Source organism: Stegodyphus dumicola, chromosome 11 (assembly GCF_044657685.1).
Source record: "Stegodyphus dumicola isolate Sdum_Otavi_A_Nest chromosome 11, ASM4465768v1".
Lineage (NCBI taxonomy): Eukaryota > Metazoa > Arthropoda > Arachnida > Araneae > Eresidae > Stegodyphus > Stegodyphus dumicola.
Window position 1 is genome coordinate 84,244,093 of NC_140778.1, and position 13,724 is coordinate 84,257,816.

Below are 13,724 nucleotides of genomic sequence, written 5' to 3' on the forward strand. Positions count from 1 at the left end.
ATATATTTTATACTAATAATTTAGATAAAACCTGTCCAATTTAAGAATGTGTGTTAACCACATTCTTAAATTGTAAAAGGACGACTTAACCACATGTAATTCATTTCAAAGCATAAAAGAAAGCTTATTTTTTATTTTACACAGCAACAGCATTTTCATGCAGTCAAGTTTTTTTAATTGTTAGTTATTATACATAATACTTAATTTTAAACCCATTCTTATTAGAAAGCATAATTAGAAACTTCTTTTTAAAGCACCACAGTGATTGCAAAGAATGTTGTTAAATTTACAAAAGTATTGAAGATATATTGGACAGCATTATAACAAGAAAGTACAGTACAAAATATGTAAATTGCATAACTTCTTTTTTAGTATTTGCATAGTTTCCTCCAAATGAACCTTAATGGGAAGTTATCTTGCGAAAATTTAAAAGTATTAAAATGGCCTCTATTTAAGATGTAACTGCATTTATAATTATTTTGTAATTGCGAATAGATTATATTATTGCAATTAGATTATGCACTTACAACATAATTGCATAAAGTAATGAAATTAAGAGTTTACAGATACAATGTAATATAATTACAATGCAATTACCTAAATTGTAATTATAATCACTTATTTAATACTACAATATTATTACAATCACAATGTAATTTAAATTGGGTACTATATTTGCATACCCTCCACTCAAAAGGAGGTACTGATAAGCCTGGAAGTTATTATCAACAAAAAGCCTGTTCAGGACAGTTTGATGACAATTTCCACCGGGCGAAAAGTACATTCTTAAGCCCAGGCAAATCATGACAATAAAAATCATTTAGTCTTATGATTGACTATATTTTAAACCCTAAATTTGAATTCTGCACCAAATTATTTACCTATATTTTAACATACTTTATGAATTATTAGAAGCGATATGGCAAATATCTTCTAAAAATAACTGTAAAATATTTGTATCCATTAATTGATTCAGATACACACTTTTATTATTTAAGTATATCAAAATAACAGTTTCATGTTCCTGAAATACAAAAATTATGGAAAAAGTTAAAGTAATATTCTTAGAAGCATATGATATTAGTCACTAGATGCAAAATTATAGTTAATTTTTTGCCCTAAATACAATTTTATTACACAGTAGTCAAATGTGTAACTTAATAACATGTTATATAAAAAATTAATGATAATAAGTTTATCAGAAATGAATTAATTCTGCAAATAAACTTTCTGCACTTGAAAATTTTCTACACCTGAGGGGAGGGAGAGATCTAGTAAAATTAGATTTATTATAACTTCAGTTGGACCAAACACCTTCTCTCTCTATATATGCATCACTAAAGAAATTATCATGCTTAAAAAACAGATATACCATACCAGTTTTTTTCCCCCTTGTTACACTTTACATTGAGAAATAACAAACCGTACAACACTGAAAAATACTATCCTTAAAATTTTGTTTAAATGAAGAAACACACACCATCTTTTTATTTAAGCATTACACTTCAAAAACAGATACACATACCAATTTATTTTCACTAGCCTTTATACTGATAACATTCCATATAAAAATGAAAAGAATTATCCTTGAAATTTAGATAAAATGAAGTAACACAATGGGAAAATTTATGCACACGGACATCTTTTTTCTATTGCATGTTGTCTGACATGATCCACAAGTGCCTAAAAATGTACCCAAAGAAACGCATTTCAATATTAACAAAAAATTATTTACAGATTAAAATTCATTCATTTCATACCAGTATTATAAAGATCATGCATGAAACAAATCTTCTTTCCCATACTTTTAAGTAAAACTTTTATTCTGGAAAATAGACTATATTTCTATATATTAGAAACAAGAAAATACTAATTTGAATGTTCTGCATTCATTTCTAAATCTTTACTCCATTGCCAAATTGTATAATACTGTGATTATAAATAAACTTGCACAATCCTTGCAATTATTGAAGTCAGATTATATATATTTTGTCTCACACTATTCAATTTATTCTATTGACTTCAGATGTCAATGTCAAAATTCTGGAAGTTATTTTAACCAAGAAACAGTAGTGGGCACCGTGCATAAACAACTCATCTAACTTTTTAACAATAGTGATTATAAAATAAAGAAAAAATTATATATCATTCCAACGATATTGCAACTATAGTATAATGTTACATATATCTTTAGCAAACATTCAGATTTTATCTTGACTTTCCAAATTATTATTTATTTTTTAATAAATTTCAATATGCTAATGATTTTCATGTTACATTAGTATAAATTCCACAATTAGCACAGGAAAACAAAATCCGCGCTTTATATTAGAAGAGAAATTTCTTTTCCATATTCAAAACATCTACATTGGCGATGTTTGGCGACGGGTACATTAACCCTAGACTAATTTAATTATAGCTATTATTACAGAAATTAGCAGATACTCAGGTTATTGTACACAAGAGTTTCACTTTACTTGCACATTATAAACATCAGAGAAGATATAAACTCTAAATGAAGGCGTAATTAACATTATACTTACTAAGCAAAGTTCAGCGCCTGGACCAGGTTTCCAATTGTCTCTTCGGCAATTATTTACCCATATTTTTCTTCTTTCTTCATTTTTAGGAAATTTTACCAATGTATGACCTTTCCGTGAATGATTTGAACAATTAATAGCTGTACATCCGCCCATTTTACACAAAAAATTGTTGCATCGTAACCACTCAGCCACCATTAAATCTCCCACTTGGGAGCGCGAATGCCTGATGATTCAGCCTGGTATATTGGAGCCTTAGTAATAGTTAATGTTACTTTAGTTAAAAAATTATGTACATCCCTGTGATGATATATGTCTTTTCTAGCTAGGTCTCAAGATAAGGGCATACACATTACCATGTAGGAATTCATTTATTTATTTATTTTTTTAACTTAGCTATAGTTTTCTTCCTAAAGACACTAATTTTTGCAAATGAACTCCTTTTAACTACACTCATGGACACAATCGTATTTTTAGGATATTTTCTACTTCTTTTCCTTTTCTTTCTGTAGGCCCTTTCCCCCCCTCTATTATTTTTTGGGCCATTTATATTAAATTTTATTTTGTCCCATCTTTTCTTTCTGGCGTTTTGAACTCGTACAAAATGTACGAAGTTCCTTTTTACTCTCCTCAAATATGAAATTGCTCCTCTTTCTATGTACCTTTTCTTCGCACCTATGCTTGATTTTTCGCCCATCGGTGCAGAAAGACTAAGCGGGTGCAAAACAAGACATCTGTCTACTTTGTCTGTCTGTCTGTAAACAATTCTAACATTCCAATAAAATATACTGAAAACTGGCCAAGTGCATATCATTTAAGTAGGAAATGTTGACCAGACTGTATTTCAGGTTCAGGTTGTGTTCATGTGGTTCAGGAATTTGTAAAACCGTTCTAGCATAAAATTATTTTTCATTTTGAAGGATGTGTGGAATATGTGCAGTAATTCAATTGGAGAAAGATGTTTCTGTTAATTATTTAAATGAGGTTATATAAATTGTACTTGAACTTTCAATGATTTTATATGCCGTCTCTAGTGTATAATTGGGTGCCCCTTCGATTAGCGATATATTTTTTTAATTTTGGATATGAAACCTCATTTCTGGTTACCATGATAGTTTTAATTTTGTTTTAGCTTCCTGATTTTTTTTTTTTTAATGAAAATAGATTGATGTGTACATGACAAATTTAAGGCAGTGCGCAATACCTAGTGTGTGCAATTATGGGATGTGTTTTTAAGTGAAAACAGATCGATGTGTGCATGGAAACTGAGTTTGCGCAATTCTTTGACTTATTTTGGTTTTGTGTAGCGGCCATCTTGAAATTGTGCCTTCCTGGCGCCGATCTTGGCGTCAAGAAAGAATCGCCGATAAACAAGGGTCACCCAATTGTAAACTTTTACCATTTATGCCTTTCATGTCATTGATAAATTTCTTATTAAATTTATACCAGTAATCATGTCTGTTATGCATGCCTAAATAATTGGTAAACTGCTAATCAGAGTGATAATTAGTGAATAAAAATCTCAAGTTTTCTTATCACCTTTTAAGAATATGATTTTTTCGTTAAAAAGCCATACATGTAATAACAAATATTTATTTAATTTGGACTTTCAGTTGATATTTGGATTATGGTAACTTGGCAAAAATTTGGTGACAAACTCTGCTACAGCAACCCTCTATTTTTTTTTTCCGCTGCCATTTTGTCTTCATGAAGTAAAGACACGTTTCATTTCTTTTTATTTACTGAACACTTTTTCCTACAATCTACTAGCTGAATTACACTAATGCTAGAAATTTTATGTAACAAAACTGCTTAATCATGACAAATATTAACTGCAAAATTGAGAAAAAGTGCATAATCGCAAACTCCTTGCCCGTTTTTCGGAATAACACATACACATAAACCATGTACACGTCGACTTATTTTTACTTAAAAGAAATCCCAGAATTGCACGAAAATGGCATTGCACACACTCTTAACTTTATCCATCTACACTGCTATTTTCTCATAAATTACAAAAATTTGCACGAAAATGCAAAAAAATTCTCTGAATCTTTAAACTTGGTAAAAAGCACATATATGAAATTACCTGATCGCGAAAAAGTATATACCCTTTCCAAGGATAAATATTTCCACGTATAAAATAAATAAAATATCCAAAAACTTTTACCTCTAAATTATCCATTATATTATAAATGTCACCAACGAATTCATACCGCAAACATTACAAATGGTTACAAATACTTAGTGTCAAATATTTAAATTATTTCCATGCACGTTTACTTCAACTGAAACATATACCAAATTCCTACAAACATAACATTCACAAAATAACTATAATTTAATTAAAATATCACTAAACCATGTACACGTCGACTTATTTTTACTTAAAAAAAATCCCAGAATTGCACAAAAATGGCATTGCGCACACTCTTCAGTATATCCATGTACACTGCTATTTTCTCATAAATTACAAAAATTTGCACAAAAATGCAAAAAAAATTCTGTGAATCTTTAAATCCGGTAAAAAGAACATATATGAAATTACCTGATCGCGAAAAAGTATATACCCTTTCCGAAGATGAACGTTTCCACGTATAAAATATCCAAAAACTTTTACCTCTAAATTATCTATTATAAACGTCACCAACGAATTTGTACCTCAAATATTACAAATGGTTACAAATACTTAGTGTCAAATATTTAAATTATTTCCATGCACGTTTACGTCCACTGAAACATATACCAAATTCCTACAAACATATAATTCACAAAATAACTATCATTTAATTAAAATATAATTAAATTCAAAAACACTACTTAAAATATAAATAAGCACATACATTAAATTAATAAAAATTAGCTTACAATCCTAATTACTTTAAACTAAATCATTGCTAATAACAATTTTCCAATAATACCATATTACTTTATTTACTTCTTACATTTAGAACAATGCATAAAAATAATATCCTCAAATAATTAAAAATACTAACTTACCTAATCTTCTTCAAAATCTTAATTACGTGGCCGATAAACTTTTCTTATTTCCTTCCCTAAATAAAAAGCAAGCATATGTGCGCCTTTTTCAGGATCTTTAAAATCATACTTATAGTTCACAGCAAGGTACCAGGTAAAATAAATAACTTAATAAAACATCTTTACTTCTATCTTGCACAACCTTAAAGAAACACTTATTACTACCCCTTTCAATCTCACTAAATACCCATTTCGAATTCACTTTAGTTAGGGCCATGGGATCCAAAAATTAACCAACACTATTTCACACAACACAGAATAAAGCTAAATACAAAATTTCCAGATTTCCCCCCTTTTTCCGATTAAAGAACTGTAATTCGTCCATTAATGTCACATGACATATCTTATGATCTCTCATTTCCCTCACACAAAATAATGCGTAATCGGAACTGAGTACTTCTCGCATTATTACCAAAGTCCTAGGTCCTTTATCGCCTCCAAGATGTCGCCAAACTACCAGTTACCATACTCCAAAGATCAGCCGGACTTTCTTCTAAGTTGTGTCCATATTAAGGGGTTGTCACATCTAGTGACGGTCCCCGCTAGATGGGACTTTTCTGAAAAAAGGAGATTCTTGTAGCATTGGTTTAACCCTCTGAGTGGGCAGGTTTTTCCCTAAGAAAGCACAAATTTCCCAAAACTACTATGAGAACAAATTATTTTTTTGATTTTAATGTAAAAACTCTCCTGGCATTTCATATCTGTATTTGTTTTCTTTACATATATTGCCATAATTTCTTTGACATATTTTAATATGCACGTATATATACGTTCTTACAGATATCACAAAAATATTCTATACTGTATATATATATGGCCTTGCCGCTTAGAGAGTTAAATGGGAGGGTTCCTAGAAGAAACAGTGAAGTCCCACCTAGCTACGGAAATGATGTCCCGTCTACGCAGGATATTTTTAAACTTTGCCCGAAATGTTCCATCTGCGGCTCTGTCCTCTGTAGAGATCAACCAATCAGACAAAAGTTCTGCGTCTAAAGGATCACGTAATCCCAATCTGAGCATTAATCGATTACTGTTTGGCATACAGGACTGTTTAGTAAGTGAAAATGGTAACCTAGCTATGTAGGTTTTGTGGAAATGTTATGAAGTAATGACACCAATGTTCTGTTTCTATACTTTGCCGTAAAAATCATGGACACCAATGCTGTGTTACAACTTCCTCTGAGGGAGGAAACTAATGCAGAAACAGACAGGTGAAACAGTAACTAACTAAATATCAACTGAGAAACTAAACTCTTAAGAGCTTGCTAATTACCACACGTTTAGTGATAGTATAGGTAAAACGGTAATGCATTTCGTTGTGAAAATGCATCCGTGACCGCGCCGTGAGAGGATCGAATAAATAACATGTAAAATCAATATATATATATAAGAAAAAACACATAAAAGATATAAAGAAAACATAAGTAATAGGTTTCCAGATTAAATACCAGTTTATTCAAATTCCTCACAATTAAAATTAAATCTTATCCTAATCAGAGAGTCAAATTTCCTATTTTTGTTACAGTTTCAATTTACTTATTTTAGACTCAGGTGAATTCTTCAATTTGTCATTTTCTTTTGTTACATTTAAATTCATGATTTGCAAATCTATTACATGACCCTTTTAATTTAACGGGTACCCATTCTGTAATTTCTAAGAGGTTAAAGAAAGCATATCTGCAATTCAACATCTGTTCAAAGGAAGATTACACAAACAAATTACACTATTACATACTAATTCATATGAGGACCTTAAAGTTTGTCTTGGTAAATTAAGAAGGGGAAAAAGGGAAGCAATTCAGTTTCTGTAGACTTAATTTAAGATTCAATTTAAGGTAAAGTTCCAATTTCCAAAAGTTCTAAGGAAAATTGATAACAAAGCACTTATCTGTGATTTTGACGACTTGAAACGCACCCGGAAAGGTCTCGGGCTAGCCTTGCATTCTGGGAGAAATCAGGGAATTATAAGTCCACCATAATTCCTGGAAAATTGCATTCCGTAAAGGGAACACAGGCGTCTAAGGAGTCTCATGCTTTTCGGTGTCACTGGCCGCAATTCCGGATAACACCGACTCCATTGTTTTTCAGCAACACAATCCGCTCGCTCAGCATCGCAGAAAACAAGCCCTAGAACCAGCACCCGAGCAGAATCTTCAAGCTCGCAGTCAAGATGTCGAGTATAAAATCTCACGTTGGCCGGGGTGGAACTTGGCCAATAATTTTTTTAATTTAATACTCGCTGGAGAGAAAAAACTTAATACTCGCTGAATCATTTTTTTCTTCTTTTTGACAGCAAGGCGACGGCCGGATAGTGTCCGCCGTTATCCCTCTGAATTACCTCTTATTCAACCCCAGAAACTTAACAAATCCTTCAGCTTTGAAAGTCCAGCAAAAAATGTTAATCTTGAAAGTCTTAAATCCTTCAGCAAAACTGGTCCAATGTTGGGCAAAAAGTAACGTCCAAAAGTCTTTAAATCTTTCAGCAGAACTCGTACACTTATCAATTTCGCCTCTTAGCCAAAATGCGGCCGGGGAGCATATTTGCCGCTCCCCGCCGAAAAACATCTCTCTTTGTAAATTACATCTTTCCTATCGCTCAACCCAAGAGCAAGTTTCAAAAGTAACATCCTCACAGTAAGTCTCGCACGAAAAAGTGATTCAAACTCGAATTTTCTTCCTCTCCTTTACAAATGCGGGCTCCCACTATGGCTTCAATTATCACCCCCTTAATTTGGGCAAAATTTGCGTTTCAACCCCTGAATGCGGAAATAAGGGTGAACGCGCATGTGCGCCCCTCTTCAATTAGCCAACAACCGAACCCTCCAATCGCCATCCTGAATGACTTGCATTGAAAGTTAAGTGGCAACCTTTGACCCTTCTGTCACGTACTTCCTGTCCTAAGGTCAACTGCACAATGAAATTTCTTCTAGAACATTCTAAAGGACAAAGCGTGCAAAATCATTACTTAGCAAAATTGCTTCCTTTTCCCAGCTTCTTTTCACAATGAATCAAAGCTTGGATAAAAATTGCAAATAAAGGAAAATAAATAATATTCTTTAAACTAAATAATATTCCCAGAAGCATCTGTTTCTCCCCAAAATTAAAGCATTAAAATAAATAATTCAGAATCAAATAAAATTAAGATTTCCTTAAATCAGAAAATCATTCACCTAGTTTTTATAATGCAATCAGACAATTCTCTACACAACAGAAATGTGTGGGTACTGAGAATACGGCATTGCCTCTTAGAGAGTTAAATGGGAGGGTTCCTAGAAAAAACAGTGAAGTCCCGCCTAGCTATGGAAAAGATGTCCCATCTATGCGGGATATTTTGAAACTTCGCCGAAAATGTTCTGTCTGCAGGTCAATCCTCTGTAGAGATCAACCAATCAGACAAAAGTTCTGCTTCTAAAGGATCACACAATCTCAATCTGAGCATTAATCAATTACTGTTTGTAAGTGAAAATGGTAACCTAGCTATGTAGGTTTTGTGGAAATGTGTGGGTACTGAGAAATGCACCTTTAGACGTTCAGTCCCGCGTAGCGGAAGCATATGTGATAGGGACTTTACATGGAAGAATGGTTGCCAGAGCCTACTCTAAAGAGATGTTGAACTTCTACTTTCCAAACCAATTTTGAGAGAGAGCACCCAGGGGGTTGAGGGGTCTCCTACCGCTCCCCCTCCCATCAAATGGCACAAGAGGACTTGCAGCTAGGCGCATGTTTAGAGTGGTCCGCATTCCACACCGACACCATATACAGTACAGTCTTTAATCCGGAATGATCTATAATCCGGACCTCAAAGCTACAAACTTTCTGCGCATGCATCAATGCATAATATGTTAACGCATGCGTATTTAATGTATAACGGATGGTATAAGCTAGATTATCTATTTCAGTTAATGTTGCAGATTGCGTTGTTCCTTAATCTTCTAATTGGATCCGGCTTATTATTTTTTTTCAAACTGTTAGAGCAATTTTATAAACGGTAAGCTTGAACTTTCGATTATGTCAAAAAGAGTTTCCGATTCTGGAGCTGCCAAAAGATCTACAAAGCGAAAGCGTATTTCGATGTACGGCTTCCGATAGGGAAGAAAGTGACAGAGAGGTTATTGAAAATGAAAAATTTTGATTGACAAGTTAGTCAGTATTCTCGACACAGCAATTTCAGGACTTGAACAGTGGAACTGAACAAGAAATAATGTCTGTTTATAGAATTAAAGAGAAAGTATTAGCACATAAAACGAAGCATTTTAAACAACTTACATTGAAAGAAATATTTAATAAAGTAAACAAATAAATATTAAGCTTTTTTTTTTGTAAATTTTGATACTCTTTAGATCATAATTGCTCTTTATTTCATAAATTATGGTTTCATATTTTTAATTTTATAATTTCTGCATGCCATCTCACCAGATTTAAATTGATGATCTATAATCTGGGAAAAACCCTAATCCGGAATCGCCAAAGTCCTGATGAGTCCGAATTAAAGACTTTACTGTATTTACAAACATTAATGTCTTCTGTGGAATTTGAACCCGGACAGTACAGTAGGCTCCCATAACAATTGTACCATCTGGTCGAAACTTGTTTGTTAATCATTAAATAATTAAATGAATGTCATGAAAATAATAACAAATATTAAATTAAGCATTTATAAGATAAATTTACAAAAAAAATGCTTTTACCTGTGGAAAACGCGAGTGTTGCGTTTGTGCAACGTCAGCAGAATAAGACTACGGACGTTTAGTGAGTAGGATTGTACTCGTGTGATGTTTCTTTTGAGTGGAGCGCAGGATTACTTTTTAGCTGTATAATGTTTTATAAATCTACAAACCACTTTACTTGTAATTAATTTAATATTAAAATATACATTGTATTTCTTTTACAAATACAGATTATTTCAATTGAAAGATTCAAGCATGAAAAGCTTGATTACAATCATGATGTAAAGCTACATTACATACTTTGCATCTATAAACAGTCTGGCTATGGTACTCTTTGCACCAAAGTCTTTTGTTATCAACAGACTGCGATAAACTCCATGCAATGGTTTTTGAATGCTGAATTTACTAGGTCTTCCTGTTGCTGATCTATTTCTGGCTAATTCTACACTCTCAATAGGAGTTTGCAAAAGGAATAATGCATTCTCGCATCTGAAATCTAAAAGAGACTTTTATATTTCCACTATTGTCAAATGCAAATTCTGCTTCATATTCCTGTACTGCAAACATGATATTGATTCTCGTACAACAGGAACAGTAATGTCCTTATCAAAAGACCAATACATTTTTTCTTGAAGTAAAGAATGATATACTGTAAGCAATAATATTCCAATAAATCTTCTCATATAGGCTTCAGATGCAATAAATTCTGGGCATTTATTATTATTATTTTTTTTTCTGTTGAGCGTATATATTTGTCTGTTCAATGAGAAGAGAGTAAATGTGTAAACCAAAACGAAAATCTGTGCACTAGTTTTACCTTGTATTTTGTCTTTTATAATTTCTCTTCTATTGCTTTCTTCATGTTCTTGAGACATAACTAACAGTTCCTTTTTTATCCACTTCAAGATTTCAGTCTTCTGCTTTTTAAACTTTTTAGTATGACTATAACTGCTTTTAGAAGGCTGAAACTTACTTCTTACGGGAATTTCAACTTCCCCAGCAGTATCATTTGGTAAAGTATCATTATCATTATTTAAAACATCGCCATTCCTTTCTTCTTTGTCACTAGCTTCTGAAATTTGTGGGGGAACAACAACAATATCAGTTTCATTCTGGTCATTATTAACATTATCATCATCTGTTTCTTCATCAAAAAATCTTTGAAGGGCTTCTTCTAATGTAAGATACCTCGTTCTAGGCATTTTTAAACAACCAGAACATGAAACAGAACATCGAAAGGAATGAGTGAAAAAGCGATTGACTACCCGTTTCCTGCTGATGTTGAGTCAGCGCAACACCTGTTTTCCCTTCCTTCCCAACACAAATATAAACATCTGACTGATGTAATGTTCTAATAAACGGTGACCTTGACTAAAAATAGATCACTCATAAAGACAGCGATTCTTTCGTTAAATATTTTCAGCAAAAATACCCAGTCGAAAATTTTGCTTAAAGTATGAGATTAATTATTATAAACAAAATGATTGTTGAAGGCAAATATTTTTTTACAGAAATATATGCATTTATTTTGACCGTTGCATTAACACAACACCAGCTGCTAATGGGTTAATGCTGTGGTCGCTTTGATCAAAAAGATTTGTTCTATTAGGTGTGACATTCTGAAAATTAAAGAATACATATGTCTAGTACTTTTTTTTTAAGCTGCTTAATCAGAAAATGTAATACCAGCAGTGAACTGAAGTGCAACCAATTGTTTAAGTAGTATATAAATGCAACATAGCTAATGATTTGTCTATTTTAGAATATTATCATGAAATCAGAAAGTTATCATCTGTATTTTATGATAATTTTTCAGAAAGTATTAAAATGAATTATACATTTTAGTTTTTTAAAGAAATTAAACTATGTTATAAATTTAAAGTCAAACGTATTTTATAATTAGAATATTTGGATTACTTCATTAAGGCAAAGCACATTGAAGCTACCTTCTGAAGCTCCATCTAAGTTTTGACTGAAAACAGCCATTAAATATGAGTATCTTATATTTTTATTTCCTTGAATCAACCTCTTGAGAGAACTTCCAGTCATTCCCTTATCTTCTAAGGGACTCACAAATGTCTATGCCATATATAAGATCTTAATTTTAAACCTTTATAAAAAAAATCGGTTGATCTTTACATTATGGTAACTTGGCGATTTTTTGGCGACCAACTTTCCTACAGCAACCCTTTATTTTTTTTTTCCCGCCGCCATTTTGTCTTCACGAAGTAAAGACATGTTTCTTTTCTTTTTATCTAGTGAACACTTCTTCCAACAATCTACTAGCCGAATTACACTTATGCTAGAAATTTTATCTAACTAAACTGCTTAATCATGACAAATATTCACTGCAAAATTGGGAAAAAGTGCACAATAGCAAACTCCTTCTGCGTTTTTCAAAATAACACATACACGTAGACTTATTTTTACTTAAAAAAAATCACAGAATTGCACAAAAATGGCATTGCGCACACTCTTCACTATATCCATGTACAACGCTTTTTTCTCATAAATTAGAAAAATTTCACGAAAATGCATGACAATTTTCTAAATCTTTAAACCTGGTAAAAAGAACATATATGAAATTACCTGATCGCGAAAAAGTATATACCCTTTCCAAATATGAATATTTCCACATATAAAATAAATAAAATATCCAAAAACTTTTACCTCTAAATTATCTATTATATTATAAATGTCACCAACAAATTCATACCGCAAACATTACAAATGGTTACAAATACTTAGTGTCAAATATTTCAATTATTTCCATGCACGTTTACTTCAACTGAAACGTATCCCAAATTCCTACAAACATAAAATTCACAAAATAACTATAATTTAATTAAAATATCACTAAACCATGTACACGTCGACTTATTTTTACTTAAAAAAAATCCCAGAATTTCACAAAAATGGCATTGCGCACACTCTTCACTATATCCATGTACACTGCTATTTTCTCATAAATTACAAAAATTTGCACGAAAATTCAAAAAAATTCTGTGAATCTTTAAATCTGGTAAAAAGAACATATATGAAATTACCTGATCGCGAAAAAGTATATACCCTTTCCAAAGATGAACATTTCCACGTATAAAATAAATAAAATATCCAAAAACTTTTACCTCTAAATTATCTATTACAATCAAAAGTCGTTAATCCGGACTCGTCGGGACTTCGGGGATTCTGGATTATCGATTTTTCCGGATTATAGATCATCAGTTTAAATCTCTTAATATGGCATGCAGAAATTCTAAAATTATAAATATGAAACCGTAATTTATGAAATAAAGAACAATTATGATCTAAAGGGTATCAAAATTTACAAAAAAAAAAAAAGCTTAATATTTATTTGTTTACTTTATTAAACATTTCTTTCAATGTAAGTTGTTTAAGTTGCTTCGTTTTATGTGATCATACTTTCTCTTTAATTCTATAAACAGACATAATTTCTTGTTCAGTTACAAAGTTCCGC

General features: G+C 31.8%; 1 protein-coding gene across 2 annotated transcripts in view; it reads left to right on the forward strand.

Moving 5' to 3' along the window:
* Window positions 1-3,282: 3,282 nt before the first annotated feature.
* LOC118187595 (asparagine synthetase domain-containing protein 1) overlaps window positions 3,283-13,724 on the forward strand; it is a 58,639-nt gene continuing 48,197 nt past the window's right edge. The window contains exon 1 of one of the 2 annotated variants that reach the window (XM_035357845.2): window positions 3,283-3,524. In XM_035357845.2, coding sequence (XP_035213736.1) covers window positions 3,462-3,524 — 63 coding nt within the window. In that variant the 5' untranslated portion in view covers window positions 3,283-3,461. Of the gene's footprint in view, window positions 3,525-3,571; window positions 3,928-13,724 lie in introns of those variants that run through there. The other variant, XM_085826941.1, reaches the window with a different exon arrangement.